The 18,004-nt window shown below is 42.8% G+C and overlaps 2 protein-coding genes across 6 annotated transcripts in view; both read right to left on the reverse strand.

The window, feature by feature from the left end:
• Positions 1 to 4,696, reverse strand: part of RBL1 (RB transcriptional corepressor like 1) — a 62,500-nt gene extending 57,804 nt beyond the window's left edge. Inside the window, exons 1-3 of one of the 5 annotated variants that reach the window (XM_046679268.1) lie at positions 4,465 to 4,595; positions 4,117 to 4,281; positions 1,361 to 1,494 (exon numbers count right to left, since the gene is read on the reverse strand). In XM_046679268.1, the coding sequence (XP_046535224.1) occupies positions 1,361 to 1,413 (53 nt within the window). In that variant the 5' untranslated portion in view covers positions 1,414 to 1,494; positions 4,117 to 4,281; positions 4,465 to 4,595. Of the gene's footprint in view, positions 1 to 1,360; positions 1,495 to 4,116; positions 4,282 to 4,464 lie in introns of all 5 variants that reach the window. The other 4 variants (XR_006891144.1, XM_046679269.1, XM_046679267.1 and 1 more) reach the window with 4 other exon arrangements.
• Positions 4,697 to 15,473: 10,777 nt separating this feature from the next.
• The window catches only part of MROH8 (maestro heat like repeat family member 8), a 51,724-nt gene continuing 49,193 nt past the window's right edge, over positions 15,474 to 18,004 (reverse strand). The window contains exons 23-24 of the mRNA XM_046679039.1: positions 17,782 to 17,953; positions 15,474 to 16,290 (exon numbers count right to left, since the gene is read on the reverse strand). Coding sequence (XP_046534995.1) covers positions 17,805 to 17,953 — 149 coding nt within the window. The 3' untranslated portion in view covers positions 15,474 to 16,290; positions 17,782 to 17,804. The remainder of the gene's footprint in view (positions 16,291 to 17,781; positions 17,954 to 18,004) is intronic.

Genomic DNA, 18,004 nt, shown 5'->3' on the forward strand with positions numbered 1-18,004 from the left:
CAAACATGATATACACAGGACACAAAATCATTTATGTAGTTTTCCATCTGGGAATGCATAACCTGCATCTAATCATAAGGAAACATGAGACAAATCCAAAATGAGGGAAAATCTACTAAAAAGGAGGACAAGGTGGTCGTGGACTATATCCTTCAAAAATATCAATGTCATGGGGCCGGCCTGGTGGTGCAGTGGTTAAGTTCACACATTCCCCTTCTTGGAGGCCCAGGGTTCACCGGTTCGGATCCCGGGTGCAGACATGGCACCACTTGGCACACTATCCTGTGGTAGGTGTCCCACATATAAAGTAGAGGAAGATGGGCACAATGTTAGCTGAGGGCCAGGCTTCCTCAGCAAAAAAGAGGAGGACTGGCAGTAGTTAGCTCAGGGCTAATCTTCCTCAAAAAAAAAAAAAAAAAAAAAATCAATGTCATAAAAGACAAAGGCTGTGTAAACTTCCCTGATCAAAAGAAGCTAAAGAGACTTGACAAATGGATGCAATACTTGATCCTAGACTAGAGACTGTACTTGAAGAAAAAAAAATGCTATATTATTGGATCAACTCATAAAACTAGATTAGAGATGACAGATTATTGGATCAATGTTAATATTGCTGAAGTTTATAAGTGCATTGTAGTCATTTAAGGAAATACACACCAAAGTATTTAGAGGTAAAGGGCTATAATGTACGCCCCTTACTTTGAAGCATTTGAGGAAAAATATTATTTAAGAGAGAAAGGTCAATGACAAAAATGGGGTAAAATGTCAATAATAAATCAATCTGGGTCAAGGATACACAGGTTTTCTTTGAACTTTTCTTATTTTCGCAACTTTTCTGAAAGCCTGAAATTATTTCCAGATTTAAAAAAATTAATGGGGCCGGCCCTGTGGCCGAGTGGTTAAGTTTGTGTGCTCTGCTTCAGTGGTCTGAGGTTTGCCGGTTCAGATCCTGGGCGCAGACATGCACTGCTCATCAGGCCATGCTGTGGTGGCATCCCACACAGAAGAGCTAGAATGACCCACAACTAGGATATACAACTGTGTACTGGGGCTTTGGGAAGAAAAAAAAAGAGAAAGATTGGCAACAGATGTTAGCTCAGGGCCAATCTTCCTCATCAAAAAAAGGTATAAAAAAATTAATGAAAAAATTATAGATAAAAAAGATTTAGTTAGAGGCCTCTGTTTGAAGTCAGAATTTGAGGAAGAAAGGCTGAAGAAGAATGTGAGAATTGAGAAAAGATACCTATATGATAATAAACTTAGAATGAAATAAAGTTAAATGATTTAAAATAAAGAGAAATTAAACTCTAAAATTAAATTTAGGACTTAAAACAATGTTTGAAAAATCAAAGTGCTTTACCTTAATTTAGCTGAACGTAGTATTCTGGTAAGTGAAACACAATTTCCTTCCATGATACCCTTTCCAACTGTAGGAATAATGCTTTTGCGGCATGCCACATATAATGAACATGCCAACCAGTGTATAACTTCTCCCTGGCAGGCAAAAGACAAACAGCAAAATGGATACATTACGTTAAAATGCTTGAATTCTAGAACTAGAAGAGATCTTAGAATTAACTGGTATAATTTTCATTCTGTATGTAACAGGCCATCGAGAGGTGAAGATACTTGCCCAAAGTCACAGAGCTTAGTTGGTTGCAGTAACGGGTATAACACTTCTTATTCTCAGTCCAGTGTAACATGCTAAATCAGTATTAATCTAAAGATGGATCTGTCACCTACACCTCAAATCTAATATTACTGACAGAGTTCTCTTAAAATTTCTTAGCATTAGCTTTCTCAATTTTAAAACACCAGTCATGCCCTTAATTGATGCTGAAGTTTCTACCATTTTAGCTTTGTTTAAGTTTGGCAGAGAAAGGAAAGAAGAGAGTAGAAAGATGGCAAGGGAGTCACAATAAAAATTAATACCTATCTTGTACAACATAAAGAAGACTATCATTTTTGTGAGGTAAAAATTGGAGGATTTACTCCAATCTTTAAAATAGTAAGTATGGCTCTCTATCTCAGCAGATATCTCAATTTACAATGCTACAAAAAAGATAACATTTTGGAATTCAACACTTAATTCTCTGCTTTAGACTTGAGACATCTCCATGCTAGGATCATGTTATGACTTCACTGCTGAACTATATATGAAATTTAAGGATTAAGAATTAGACACAAATCTCACAGCACGACATCATACTGCTCCTATTTACTCTTCTGCAGATCCTCTTTAAGGCCAGACTCTAGAAGGATAAAAAGATTGATGAAAAGTTTTCTTGCAATAATCCAAAAGGGATGAGTAGAAAAGGGTGCCACCAATAAAGCTAAAACCCAGTGTTCCTACCCTAAAGTAGTGAGAGGTCTTATTTGCTCAAGGCGTTAAATGAGGCAGGAAAGCTTAAGGTTGAATGTTTTTAGAAGCCTTGATTAATGAATTGTTTGGAAATAACATCCAAGTATTATGGAGCCTTTGGATACAGGCTGCTAGAGGAAAACACCATTAAGAAAGAAAATTTAAATACTGGAGATACAGTATTGCTTTGATTTTTTTCCTTAAAAAGAAAAAAAAGTCACCTATATTATTTATTCTAGTTCCCTGATGCTAGGCCTTAGAAATACAAAGATGATTTCTGACCACACAGAACTCCAGGTCTAGAGGTAAGAGGAGGAACAGATGCTATCATGTCTAATTGGTGAGATACAAGCCATAAGAATTATTAAAGTGTCTGGGAGAGTACAGTGTAGTGAGTACCTGATTTTGACTGGAGGTCCGGGAAGGATTCAAAGACAGAGTTAAAACTGGTGAGTGGTAAGTCACCAAAATGTGAGGGGGCGGCCAAGGGGAAAACGTGCACAGGAGGCTGTCAGGTGGACTAGGGGCGGGTAAGGGCTGGGGAGGGGGGTTCTCAGGAAGCAGCAGATGTATGAAAATGCCTACGCCAAGAGCCTTTCACCAAAAAAAAAAAAAAAAAAAAAGAAGAAAAGAAAAAAACCCACTCTGGACAGAATTAACACAAAATCTTAACTCACACATCTGTGCTTTCTGAATCACACACCTCAGATGCCCTGATCAACTCTGCCGAACCGGAAAGTTAGCTCTTTACTCTTCCCCGGAGCGCGGGGTGAGGGGGCTTCCAGGCGGAGGAAACGGCCGGAGAAGGTACACAGCAGGAGCAAACTCGGCCCGTTCGAGAATCTGGAAGCGATGCCCCGTTTGCTTCCCCGGCCACCATGTGCTCTCAGTAAACGCTTATTCAGGGAGACCCAGGATGTCAGAAATGCGTTCTCAGGCTCTCAAACACCAGTCTGTCTCCAACGGAGGCCGCAACGCACAACCTCCCTCACTCGCTTATTCCCTCAGCCCTCGGCCGGCCGCCCAGGGCCGCCGACCCCCGTCCCGCACCCAGGGCACCCAGTCCTACCCCGGGCACGCACCGGGGCCTCCTCGGGCACCTCCCCTCCCAGGCCGACACTGGACGCTCAGCTCCACAGTCCCAACCGCACGCCCTGGACCCGGCATAACTGCTCCCGGGGCGGGGAGTCGGAGGAGCGCTCGGGGGGGGTCCAGGCCGCTGGGACCACGAAAGCCTCCGACCCAAGGCCACCGGGGCAACGCGCCGAAAGCCAGCGCGTCACGCTTCTGCCCAGAGCGGGCTGAGCGCGTCTGGATGCGACAATCAGGAGCAGGACGAGCCGGGCAAGCCGCCCCTCCGGGCCCGGCCAGCAGCACCCGGAAAGCAGACGAGCGCTGCCCGCCCCGCGCGCAGGCCGCGGCGAGGACTGGAGACAGGCGCGTCGGGGCAGCCTAACCACGACAGCCTGCAGTTACTCTACTCGGAGCCGGACTCCGTGCTGAGCCTCAGGAGGCTCGAACGGCCCCATCGGCGACAGCAGCATCCCGTGCGGACCGGCTCGGACCAGAGTGCAGCGCAGCCCGCGCCGGAGGGAGCCGCCCGCACCTCCGCCCCGGCGAGGCGGGGCCGGGAGGCCGAGGGCCCCACAGCGGCCCTGCGAGCGCGGGCAGGCAGCTTCCCCTCCGCGGGGGCTGCCGCGAGCCACGCGAGCCGACACCCGTCAAGCGCGGGGCGGGGGAGTCCCGGCGCGCACCTCCTCCGGGCTCTGACCAATCTTTGTGTTTTATCCACGTGAGGGCAGAACCGCGGCGTGCGTGGCGCTCGGCGGGGCCCAGGGAGTCTGGTCTGGAGCCCAGGGGACCCCGAGGGGCGTGTGACCTGGGACAAGCCGCTTCTTTTCCGGACTTCAGTTTCCCGCCTCAAAAAAAAAAAAAAGGATCGATCTGTCTACACCGGCCCTCCCAGCTTCGCGCCCCTCGGTGCCCGGCTGGGCAGCGACCCTCCTGGGTGGGGAACTGCCCCCAGCCCATAGGGGGGTGGGGGCGGGGCGGGGGTGGGGCCTGGCGAGGGTCGGGCCGGCCGCCCCACCGGCGCCGCTCACCTCTAGGCTGTAGTTGCCCCGGATGGCGGCGAAGTCGTCCAGGGCTTCGGCCGCGCTCCCCTCGTCCAGGTTCAGCTCCTGGCACAGGGCCTGCAGCGCCTCCCTGGCCGCGGCGACCACCGCCGCCCCCTCGGCGTGGGGCTCGTTTTCGAACATCCCCTCAGGCCCTGCGGGCGGCGCAGTCGCAGCCCCCCACTCCTTTCTCCCTCCTGGGCGCGCTACCCACAACCCCCTGCGCCAAAGCGCGCGAAAATCGGCAGCGACAGAGGAACGTCTCTTTGACAGTCTGCATCCGCGTTTCCCCTCAAAAAAGTCCGTTCGTCCTCTAGGGCTCCTGGCCGTCCCTCTCCGGAAATGTCATAATAAGACGGACCTCGGGTCCTGAAAAACACCTGGACTGGACCCTTGGCGGACAGCGGTGGACACAGCCAGCGGGGCAAGTTGGGAGCGGAGGGATCGGCAGTCCGCGCGCAGGGTCTGCTGGGAGTTGTAGTCCTTTTCCTGTCTTGAAGCTGGCGGCGCCGCCCTGGTCTCCGCGGCTCTTGGGTCTGGGAAGACCTGCGAGGTGGCCTCGTTCATCTTAGGGAGAAGCCTCGTCTGTGCCGCCAACCCGTGGGCCTGGGTTCGTCAATGCCCCGCGGCGCCAAACATAGTCTGACTGAGTCTTGCCCCTTGAGTTAGGAGATGGAAGCGGGAACAGAAAAAAGTGGTCCCTTGACAGCGGGGGGCCTGGACAGAGTCTCCTCAGGGTCCCAAACGCCCAGTGAGCGGGCTGTCTGGGCTGTCGATGATTGAAGGGTTGGTGAGGCACGGATAGTAGGGAACTCCTCCCCGTCTCCGCTTGACCCTAAAGAGGCTCGACCTGGCCTGAGAAGACTGCGGGAAGGAGGCCCTTTCTCGGCTCCCTGACCCAGGGAACCGGCCCAGTAGACGGTCATTCCAGGTTTAGGAGCGGCCTGAGCATAAGCCTGGAGGCGTGGGCTGGTCTGGAGCTCACCCTTCTGCTCCACCAAGACCCCTTCCAGGAAGAGCCAGTGACCTTATAAGGTAAACCATAGCATGTCACTTCACTCAAAATCCTTCAGTAGATTCCTCTCGCCCTTAAAATGACAGCCAGACTCCTTTCCACGGCCCACGAGGCCCCAAGTGATCTGGCCCCTCCCCAGGTGGGGCACTGTCCCCCGAGGTGTGTGTAAGGTCCAGCCTTACTGCTTTGTTCTGGAACCTTGAACAAGCCAAGCTGCCAAGCACGCTCCTGCCTCCAGGCCTTTCTCTGATACTCTGCACCAGGTCTTGGCTTGTCTGGCTCCTCCTCTTCATTCAAGTCCAACTAAATGTCACCTTCTGAGGCCATCCCTGAGCACTGTATCTAAAATAGCGGACCCCCTGCCCCAACATCCCATTTTATTGTCTTCCTAGCACCTTATCACTCTGTGAAGTTATCTTCTTTGTTCACTGGCTCTTCCTACTAAAGTGAGTTGCGTGAGAGTGGGGGCCTTCCTTTCACGTTCACCACATCCCAGAGTTTAGGTTAGTGCCTGGCTCCTGGTTGGCACTCAGTATTTTGCATCATGTGTTTGAAAAATTACAAAAGTCCATTGTTGCTTGGATGAAGGAAAGAGTCACTGGATACGAAAATGAAAGACAAGTGAAGGTGGGTTGCAAAGGGCCTCATAGGCCCCACTGAAAGCCTGCGCATTGTGGGTGGGGTCTTAACAAAAGGAGGCGATGGATTGGGATGTGTTTTGGACAGGTTCTTCTGGCTGCAGGGTGACAGATGGTTTGGAGACTAGAAGTATGGGAATGGTAGGGGGCTCGTCCAGCAGAGGAAGGAGCCAGGCTGGAGAGAGGTCTCTGGCCTAGAACTGAGGTGGACGCTACCAAAGAGGGAGGGGTCCCCAATAACATAGGTTTCCATCTGGGCCAAGAGCGTGAAAAGTGATGCTGCTAACCCGAATGGGAGTACAAGCAGAGGGATGAGATCACTTCTGGAAATGTGTCTGGGATGCTTGCAGGAAGTTTCAGAGGAGGCTGTGGGCTCCTGGGAGATGGCCCCTCTCTCCTGGCAATTTCCCAGTCTTCTGCATTCTCCACAGTTAGAGAGGGGTGGGACGTGGGAACCAGCCACAAGCCAGGTCTCAAATGAGTAAAAACTCAAACTCCTCCCCGAAACTCAAACTCAAACTTAACCACCCATGTGCCACTTTCAACTCTGCTTCCTTCTAGAAGTTACTGCTGCAGCTGACTTCAGCACCATCTCATTCTCTGGAGGGGATGCTGGCACACAGTGTCTGCACAGAGACTCTTCTCCCATGAGTTTTTACTTATTTAGAGGATTGTTATGGGCAGCTGTGGGGAGGTCTATCTCCAGTGCCAAGGGCTTTGTAACAGGGGTTGTCATCCCTCCTCCTAACTTCCTTTTCTGTCAGCAGAGAAATGTCAGGATTACTAGAGGTGAGATGGATGAAGGTCCTCCTGTGGTGGCTCGTTTGTTAATTTTTTAATTAGAAAATTAACCTACTGTGCTTAAATAACAGCTGCGGGAGTGGGGACAGCCTGGACATGAGGATTTGGAAATATTCAGGCAGCACCTGAAGCTAAGGGAGCAGGTTGATATCACTTGGGGAGTGTGTTGGCATGAGAAAAGACTCAAGGGTAGAACCTTCAGGAACACCAACATTTCAAAGATGAGCAGAATTTGAGGAGTGAATGAAAAAAACTGTCCAGAAAGGTATAAAAACAAGGAGTGGTAACTGAGGTCAGGAAAGAAGTATTCCATAGAGTCCAACACTGTAGAGAGTTCAAATAGGATGAGGAATTCAAAGAAGACCTCCTGTATTATTATTCAGATATTTTTAGTGACCCTTGCCAGAGGAGTTTTCTTTAGCACAGTAGGAGTGGAAGCCAGATTACTGTGGCTGAGGGGCTAACGGGAGGAAGGTCAGAAAGCTGAAGTAGGAAGTAAAAACTTCTCGTTAAGAAGTTTGGTGGAGAAGAGGCAAAAGGAAGAGGATTTTCTGGGATAGGGAAAACACAAGCATGTGAATAATCAGGGACAGGAGTAGGCAGAGACTGAAGATAAAAAAAAAGATCACTGATGTAGCTAGGCCCTGGAAAAAGTGGCCAAGCTGGGAATCCAGAGCCTGTCCTTCCTCTAAATAGCTCCTGTCTGGAAGGTTATCACCTTACAGCTAGATTAAGCAGGCCTGCTAGGTGCTCTGCTGAGAGGAAAATAGAGTAGGGAGTTGAGAATAGTGAAGATTTGGAAGAGCTGTTGAGAAATATCACTGGGTCTGTCAAATGCAAACATTATGGTAGAATTTTTGAGGAAAAATGTAGTAAAAGTAGGTCTACCCCATGGGATCCTGGCTTTCACGGCTGGGCCTGGACAAGATCACAAGAGCTGAGAAACCTTAAGTTTTTTACCTTTACCATAACTAATCTCTTTTTTTTATCCAGATCTGAACTGCAGAGGGTGATTCTGGCCTTGAAAAGAAACCAAGATAAAAGGAAACAGCTCTTGGGAATTATAAACAAAACAAAACCAGAGACTCATTGCCCCATTTTTCATCTCTTTAGTAGTTTGGTTTTCAGTGACTTGCAGTATATGTACTATAGCACATTTCTTCTTTGCTACTGGATTTGATTCTCCTGATCCTTTTCCCAGTTTATACGTACTAAATCCTGAAGACCTTTCATTTCTTCATTCCACAAATGTTTACTGAATGCCTGCCATGTGCAAGATATGATTGTTCTTTTGCCGTCACTTTCAGATCGTCCAGACTTGAACTGAGGGGCATTGCTGGCTTGAAAATGATCCAAGAACAAAAGAAACACCTCTCAAAGGTCATCCACTAAACAAACAAAAACTGAGAAACATACGTTTTTCTTCTTCTTGGGACTGAATCTGGGCTCTAACTTTGGATTTTCAGTAAGTTGTATCCTGTCTATGTAAAGCCTTCTGTTTTCATCTCCTATCTTTTGATTCACCTGATCTGTCACCCTTTACATCCAATCAATCACTCGCTTCTGTGACTTTTTCTTTTGCCATGTTGTAATTCTCAGACTGTCCTGAATTGAATTATTAGAAAATACAGGCTTTGGAAATGAGGCCAAGATAAAAGGAAAATACTCTTGAGTTCCCTTATTTCCTTTATGAAATAAAGCAGATTTAAACAGTACTCTTTTTTTTCCCTTCTTTTGGATTGTAACTAAACTATGTCATTGGTTTTCAATAGACAGTACTGCCATACTCACCAAAAAGACCCCGCCCATGCTGTTCCTCTGTGTTACCACTGACTCCCCTGCTCCTTCATCCCCTACACCTAATCGCTAAATCTGTGCATTCCTGCTCCACCAGGTTCCTAGTTGGCTTTCAGCATTTCATATTTTCTCTTTCAATCCATCTTACGTTTAGTTACTAGTCTAGTTTTTCTCAAGCAGCATTTATATTATATCAGTTTCTTTTTCAAAACTCTTTGGGGATTCACTATTACCAATGAATCAAGTTGAGGCAGCTTGGCATTGAGGACACGTCTGTCAGATCCAGCCTTACTTGCAGGATTTTTTTTCCCTTTTATCAATACGCTCTCCCTATTTTTTATCAGGGTTCATGTTGGTTTTTATTTTTTTCTTAGTATCCAGTGGCATGCCCATTTAACACTAAACTGAGCTTTTGAATAGAAAATGAAGTGAAATCGATTTACTCTGCTCTTCATTTCTGATCCAAATATATCATGAAGTTTGTTCCTATTTTGATCCCATTGTGTGATAGCCTCTATGATTAGCCTCCCTGTTATGGTTTAATATTTCAGAGTTCCCCAGAGTATGTGTCCAGAGCTTGATTAAGACCTTTAGAGGCTCCAAGACTAAGAAGTTTATAGTACACACTCTCCCAAATGTAATTCAAAATATAAACAATTCTAAACCACAAAATAAGTGTAGGAAAGTGTAACAAGTTCTGATAATTTTTCCCAACATGGTTATTTTATTTTGAAATTCCAAAAAAAATTTTTTTTTGTCCTCCAGCTTTGCTATGCCCTAAGCAGGTACTTGGTCTGCACATGCCCTTCTTAGGAAAAACTACTCATCTAACCTTCTAACTGTCAAAAAAAGCAGTTGCTAGTGTGGGGGAGGGGCTAGACCTAACCTCATTATTCTTCCTGTTCTTGTTCCTCAAATGAAAACTAAAGTGGTGGTCCTTAAGCTGGGAGCCTGCAGGGAAAGTAGTGCCAGCCCTACTCACAAGGACAATTAAGTGATTTTTGTACCTCCTTTAGACTTTGGATAAGAAAATGAGAAACTGAAAAGCCCAATTTAACTTAAAAATGTTAGTTCTAAGGCCTTTTGCCATCAAAATCTATGCCCAGGGCACTCAACTTGGTCACAAGAAGATATTTCAGAATAGCAGTTTCTTTCAAGTTTTACTCTAAAAGATTCTTCTGACACAGACTTCAGTCTACCTAGAACCAAAACTCAGGGTCATTTTTGTTTCCTGAATCCATACATATCTGGGTTAATCCTGCTCCCCTGTAATCCCAGAGAAGCTATAAAACTGAACTTTATTAGCTAAAAACCACCCCAGACATTAGCTCTTAAGCAGAAGGTCTTGGTGGAAAAGTCAAACCATATGAGAGGGCTCTCTGACACCCAAATACAGCAACAGCAAACAATCTTGGTGAGATTATCCCTGTTGCTTTTTTCCTCATTTCAGTTTCTTCAAATTTAGGGAATTTCCTTTTCTTCTTTGAAACAATTAAGGCTTTTACCTATGGAGCTACTACAGAGAGTACAGAGACTTGGAATCAAGAGGCTTAAAGTCTAAGTCCTAGCACTGCTGCTTGCTGATTCTGTGCTCTCTGGCAAGTTATCTAAACCTCTCTGAGCCTCTTTCCTCATCTGTAAAATGGCAATAACCATAATCTCTAAATTACACAATTAAAGCAAGTTAAAAAAAATAACATGAAAGTCGTATACAAATGACAGTTATAACTTATTCTTTCCTCTACTGTTTTCCTACTGCACCAGAAACACTTGGCTGCTTTCCAACCAACTCTAATCTACTTTATTTCCACATCTTGAAGTGTGTCACCTCAATCAATATAACTGATTCTTAAGTGCATGACTTTAAATTGAATAACTGAGATTAGGAATGGGTCCACTTAGAACAAACAGACCGCAGATTATATACATGTGCATCTATATAAATTATCTCTGGAAGGATACATAAGAAATCAGGAACAGTAATTGCCTAAGGGAAGAGGAATTCAGTAGTGGTGAGGTGGGCATAAAGAAAGTTACCTTTTACTATGTATCTTTTCGTATCTTTTGAATTTTGTACTTATGCCAAAAATTAACTTAATAAATAAGATGTATGCTATAAAATAGACCATCACATATGTATGCTATGATAAAGATACTCTTTTACTACCTGTTTTTACTGATAAGCTCAGTTAATTAACAACTGCTCCTAAGAAATTTTAAGCATTTTGTCATTTCAGAAACTATTTTTCTCTGTATATTTGATTTTAAAAAATAAGACACAGGCGTGGAGAATCATGAGTTAATTTCCATATACAATTACAGTGTTATTGCTAAGGTCCTAAAGTTTGAAATGCAGCAGACAAAAGCAAAAACCCAGATAGTCAGACCATTTCAGATGTTAACTGAATTTGTAACTAAAGGAACAGACTAAAAGCTAATTCCTCAATATATAAAAAGCTCCTATGAATCAACATGAAAAAGACCAACAAACCTCCTCAAAATGGGGAAACGATTTGAATATAGTCTTAGAAAAAGAAATGCAAATAGCATTTAGATGTGAAAAGATGCTCAACCTTTCTAATAAGAAAAAAATGCAAATTTAAACCACTAAAAAAAACATTTTTTTATGTATTCAATTGGCAAAAATCCAAAAGTTGAAAATACTTCAGTGACTTCCCATTTCTTTCAGAGTTAAGCCAAACTGTTTGTCATGGCCTACAAGTCACTAAGGATCTAGATCTGGTCCCTTATATAACTTCATTTCTCTCTGCCTTTATTTATTACTCTCTCCTTTCTCACCCCGCTCTAGTCATAGTGGCCTTCTTGTGATTCCTTGAATACCCTAGGCAACCCTAGTACCTTAGGACTTTTGAGATGGCTATTTCCTCTGACCAGAATGTTCTTTCCCTACATCTGCATAGCTAACACTTTCACTTCCTTCAAGTCTTTGCTCAAATATCATCTTCTCAATGAAGCCTACTGTTAGCCATCCTGTTTAAAATTGCACCGCCTCCTCCTCACAACCACCACACTTCTGATTCCTCATTCTCTGATCTTTCTTCCAGAGCATATTCCAGCTTCTAACATACTGTATGATTTTATGTTTATTTATATTATTATACATTGTTATTTCTCTCCCCCTGCTAGAATATAAACTCCACTAGCGCAGGGATTTTGTTCTGTTTTATTCCTTGATGTTTCCTAGTTATCTAGAATGGTGTTGAGCCCATAGATATTTGTAGAGTGAATGAATACCATTATGCTGGCAAAGATGTGAGGAGAAAAGCACAGTCTGACATCACCGGGGTGTAACTGTTACTACCTCCATGCAAGTCATTTGGCAATATTTTAATTTGAAATCACAAAGGACATACCCTTTAATCTGGTAATTCCCCTTTTAGGATTTTATCCTAAAGACACACTTGGCCATGTGTGAAATATGTATGTCCATAGTTACTATGGTATTCTATATGACAAAGATTGGAAATTACCTAAAGGTCCATTAATTTAATAAATACAGTGAAATACTGGGCAGGAATATAGAATGAGGAAACTCTTTGGAGTAATATGGGAAAATCTCAAAGATATTAAGGAGAAAAAGTGCAAGGTGCAGAACATTATGTATAGAATACTATAATTTGTAAAAAAAGCAGGGAAGAGAATACACATATTTTCTCATAAATGCATACTATGTCTTGAAAGAGATACAAGAAACTGGTAATACTGGGTGCCTTCAGGGAGGTGAAGTGGATGGCTGGGAACATTTTGCAACTTTTGAATTTTGAACATATATATGCATTACCACTTTATAAGTCAAGAAAAACAAAAATGTTTTCTGAACTCTTTCTCTTTTTAAATACTGTATTTTAATTTCAAATAAATCCTGACTTAATATTCTTATTTTTAAAAAGTATATTGAGGTCAGGGCTTTCATATAAGGAATCGGATACAGAGATGAGTGTCTTGAGATTATTTTCAGATTCAGTCGCTTACTGATTTCAAGACCAGACCACTTAACTAATGTCTATTTCATATTTTTATTTCACTTTTGGCAGTGATGAGGCCTGGCTGGTGTTAGAATATTAGTATTTCAAACATCTTGAAAGGTTCTTTTAGCAAGCCGGGTGCTACAGCAATTTCATTAATTATTAAATAGTGAAAACTTTGAAGGTCTGAATTAGAAAATCCTTTTATAACTTTTTAAATTTTCAATTATTTTAATAATAATTTCAATTATTTTAATAATACAGTTGATGGAAATAGTTTTGCAAAGGACTTTTGGCTTAGAAGTCTAAAATAAAAAATCCTGAGCAGATTAAAGCTCTAAAACAGGTTACCACAAAGGAAGTAGTAGAAATGTATTTGGCTTAAAACCTACTTGAAAAAATTTTTTTATATAAAACTACTAAAATGCAGTGGGATTGCTTGGCCAGACTTTATAATTCTGTGAGGTCTTGAACTGCAATGATAATCTGGGATGTAATACAACAGAAAAATTCTTTAGAAACCACCAAGGCTATTGCAGGAAAAAGGCTTGAGGTCTTTCTGGAAAAATCAAGTTCTTTAGTTTTAAGGTCACAACACTTAAATTGCCTATAAATTCTTTTCCTTTTTAGTGTCCTGACTTTCTTGCCACAAAATAAGTGATTTTCTAAGATCAACTGATACACAATCAGAGTTTAAATTCAGTAGGTTTGGTTTGGTCAGTGGTTGCTTGAAAGACAAAGGCTTGGGAGATGTACCCTTATATAGCGTATGTATACTTTTGACCTAGTCTTTTAAACCCATGAGTGGCTGAGGAATCAGACTCTTTACCCTAACTGTGGTCTTCTGAAGTGGGCTAGGGAACATTTTACTGAAAACCAGTGTCCTAGGGACCAATACGTCTGAACCCTATGTTTGATGTATCTTCTATATTATCTCAACTTTCTGCCATTTAATCTCATTCACAGGTGGACATCCTTTCTAGATTCCCAGCTTCCATCTCCCTCCTAACCTCTTCCCATGTCCCTGCTCCCTTTTAAAATTTCCCTTTCTATATTCACGCCATCATTTCTGTTAAAAAAAAAGGGGGGGGGGCTGGGTGTGACAGTTCCCTCATAAAGATTCTTTGGTATTGTCAAATGACAAAAATAATACCATTTAGTAATGAGTTTGATGTCCTTTATTCAAGGGAAAACAATCCATGGATTGGGGGGGTATGTTGCCTTATGAGTGGTGAAGCACTGTTCCCAAGGGATCTGGGGCAGGAAGTTTATAGAACCTTAGAAGAGGCAACACGGAAACAGCGTGATTGCCTAGGAGGCCAAGGATTTCCTTAGGAGGCTAGCAGGTCCTGTTTTCTAGGGTAAGGTAAGCTAGCTAAAGCTGAGTTGGAGGATTGTGATTGGTGTATGTTAAGATTCCTTGACAGGGGTTTCCCATAAGTGCAGGCTGACTTAGGTTTAGATTTGTAACATGGGCTGGGCCACTGGGGCAGCCTCCATTTTGTGGGTTCCGATCTACGATACGAATTAACTTTATCAATATCCACAGGAACCATTTTAAACCAGTGCTGTCTTCCTTGGACATCAGACCATAAACTCTGCAGGGTGATAGAAAGTAGAGAAGACATAACTGAATCATTCAGCAATTGTCACTTGGTATTTAAGGGAAGTCATCCGATGTACTGGGAAGTCATCATCATTTTTCAGGAAAGATAGAATCCACAACTTCCCTTTGTGTTTTGCACAACAGAAGGCAGTTGTTAGTTATCCTTTCTAATCCTTTTCTTTTGCTGAGTTCTGATTCTGAGGAGCGTTTGGGAAGAGGTAGGGAAAGCAGCTGCTCATATGATAGATATGTTTTTGGGGATGACAGGAAAATATCTATCCTTCACCATCACCTCCAGCCCCACCTCTAAATACCTCCTCTCTCCATCCTGCTCAGTAATGCCTAAAATTTCTCAATTAGAGGTTCATGCCTTTAGCTTAAGTCTACTTTGTTAAAAAGCAAAAATCTCTGAAGGAGTTACCCTCATTAAGTCTTGCAGTGTAGTGATTAATTACATTAACCGTGAGTTCATCAGATCCTTTCCTGAGAGAGAGAGAAAAAGGAGCATGGAGCCAAGAACCTGGGAGAAGGAAGGAGGGGGAAGCCCTAAGGGGCAGAGCTATTTGATCTATTTTACAATTTTACCTAGTGCAGTTTTACTTGCTGGGCTGATGCCTGAGAGATTCTCCCCTTCCCTAATCCCATTTTTTTATTTATATGATAGTTTAATCTTTCAATAAGAGAAAAAAAATCATTTCTTAGAGGGGCCAACCCTGTGGCCAAGTGGTTAAGTTCACGCGCTCCGCTGCAGGTGGCCCAGTGTTTTGTCGGTTTGAATCCTGGGCGCGGACATGGCATTGCTCATCAAGCCACACTGAGGTGGCATCCCACATGCCACAACTAGAAGGACCCACAACTAAAATATACCACTATGTACTGGGGGGCTTTGGGGAGAAAAAGGAAAAAATAAAATCTTTAAAAAAAAAATCATTTCTTAGAAAATAGGTATCTCAGTATAAGGGGGGAAAGCAATACTCAAAGTAAAAAAAGAGAGAATCTGAAATAATAAAGACATAGCTGGCCCAGTAATATAATCAACAATACATTTTAATAGTATATAATGAAAATAAAGCCAAAATGAAATCCAATTATATTGAACTTTTATTTCAACATATAATAAAATTAAATGTCCAGAAATTTTTGTTTCGTATATTAAAAAATTCCATAAAAACATAAACCTATCTCTGAGGAGAGCCTTGTATAAAAATAATGGAGATATTTGGAATAAATAGACTTGTTAATATAACCACTATTAAGTACTTCAACCCTTCCCAAACTGCTGAGGTAGTTCAGAAAAGAGCAGTCCTCTGTCTCTTAATGGATGCTTCTTCCTGTGAACTTTAACACAATAAAGTGTAAGTAAAATAGAATAAGCATTGTTGTGTTGCTACTCCCTCTTAGTGGTATTATTCAGAAAATAAAAATCTGCCAGGAGGGAAAGGGACTCTAGCGTAAATATGAGTAAAGAGAAAGGATTCATTCAATCCTTTGGATGTGTCACTGGATATTTAAACTGCATCCTAGAGCTAGAGGTCTGTTTTCTGCTGGGAGGGATAGTTCATGAGATCAGATCAAGGACTCAAAAAATATTCCTCAAGAATAACCACCACCTTTTGCTCTAACTCCGCTCTTTACAGTGGAGGATGTACATTCTATCCTATTAAAAAATAAAATAAGGTATACTAACTTTTAGGTAAGAAGTGTTCAAACTTTGTATTTATGAGTTGAGTCTCAATAACAGTTTACAACATTTGTTTCAGTACATGAGTTTGGGGCATGAGTTCAGCAGCTGAGATTAATTGTAGAGTAAATCTGCATTTATTCACATTGGAGGGAAAAAGTAGACTGGAGAGAATCAGAGCAGACTAGCCAAGGATGTGGACTTTGGAGCCAGACTACTTGAGTTTGGCCTTTACTAGTTGTGTAATCTTGAGCAAGTCACTTTCACGTTTTGTTCCTCAGCTTCCCCATCTGCAAAATGGAGATAATAATATACGGAGTGGTTATGAGGATTAAAAGTTAATCATATAATGTACTTTAGAGTGAGCCACTTAGAGTGAGTACTCTTAGAGTGGCTCATTGTAGGCACTCAATAAGTGTTAGTCATTTTATTGGATAATCCACAAAATGGATAGTTCAGAAGTGGAGAGTGAGAATGCATGCACTGAGACCAAGGAGAAAGCAGTGAGGGAAACATGTATCTGAAATGTGCTCGCTGCAGTGAAGTTTAGCATCCAGTGGCCACCCTCAAGCTGTACTCTTAGCTCTACCCAAGGGTGAATATTTAGTCCATTAGGCAGCCGGGGCCTGCATTTTAGCTCAAAACTCCTGACTGCTAGTCCCTAATATGAACACATCTCTTGGGCAGGGATCCTCTTGAAGCCATACTTGGCACATTGTCACATCCCTCAAAACATATTCAACTTACCATGAATCATGAAGAAATTTGTTCCTAAAAATGTCTTGGCAGAGGGATGGGGGTGAAAGGTGAGGGAAGAGGGTAGTAAGGCTTCATATTACTCATTTTACAACAAAAACTTAACACAATTCACCATTGGATGTGTCTATTCTTCATTGCTAGTTGCCTCATTTCCTTTCTCTTTTCCCATACCATCTCCAGGAGGCCTCTTCACTGCCCTACATAGTTCAGCTCTGGCTCTCCACTTACGTTACTTATCCAAACAAGACCCTGGGAATTAGACTGATAGTGACCATTTCTAATTAATCTACCATGCCTCTTGCAGCTTATCAAAGTATTCACCTAATATGAGTTAATCTCTTTCTCAGGAAATTTCTGCTTGTAAGACAGTTTTCTCCATCTATGCTTAAAGCAGACAGTGGGTACTCAGTAAGTAACAGTTCCCATCCTAGAGCCATCCTCAGGATCTGACAGCATTGTAGGAGAGGGAATCAGGAAAATGAAAAAGGGAAAGTGAGGCATGGAAACTTTGAATATATTAGGATAGAGTTAGCATTACATCACTTCAGAAATTTTTTCTTGCTTGAAGGTTTTTAAGGAAAAGGAAAAGGAAAGAGAAAGACCATAAGGGATTTTATTTAAAAAATCATTACTATCAAACTATAAGAACTCGTTTTAACTTTATTCTTAAGATTGTTGACAAGTAGACCTGGGCCTTGACAAAAGAACTAATAATACAAACATTGCGACATTAACATTTATTTGGAATCCCTTCTGAAGCTGTCCTAGACAGGTTTATCAAGACTGGAACTTCATGGATATTCTGGCATGCCTCCAAAACTCAGCAGATTTCCACTGTTTCTGCTACTTTAAACCAAGAGCTTCTCTCCCTTATATATTCTAATTCCTTAAGGTTTTGACAAGAAAAAATAAGTTCTGATGTAATTAAATAGGTAGAGGAGGTAGCTTCATGCTGGCATTAAGTCTGAAAAAAAAATGGAGCACTAGTTGCTTCTGTGGTTTCTGAAAGGATTAGTTTTTACCTGATGTTGTTTGCCTTGCATCTCTAGGTAGGAAGACAACCTATGAGCTTCCTCAACCCGAAAACTGTCTGCCCATGATCTGGTTCAGCCCCCACCTTCTGGACTCGGAACAGGGCCTGGGAGGCGACGACACGCAGAGAGGGCTCGGGGTCACGCAGCAGATCTCTCAGATCTAAGTGGCAAGAAACCCCAGGGTGGAGGTGAAGGTCTATGGAAATGATCA

The sequence above is a fragment of the Equus quagga genome, chromosome 12 (assembly GCF_021613505.1).
Source record: "Equus quagga isolate Etosha38 chromosome 12, UCLA_HA_Equagga_1.0, whole genome shotgun sequence".
Classification (NCBI taxonomy): Eukaryota; Metazoa; Chordata; class Mammalia; order Perissodactyla; family Equidae; genus Equus; species Equus quagga.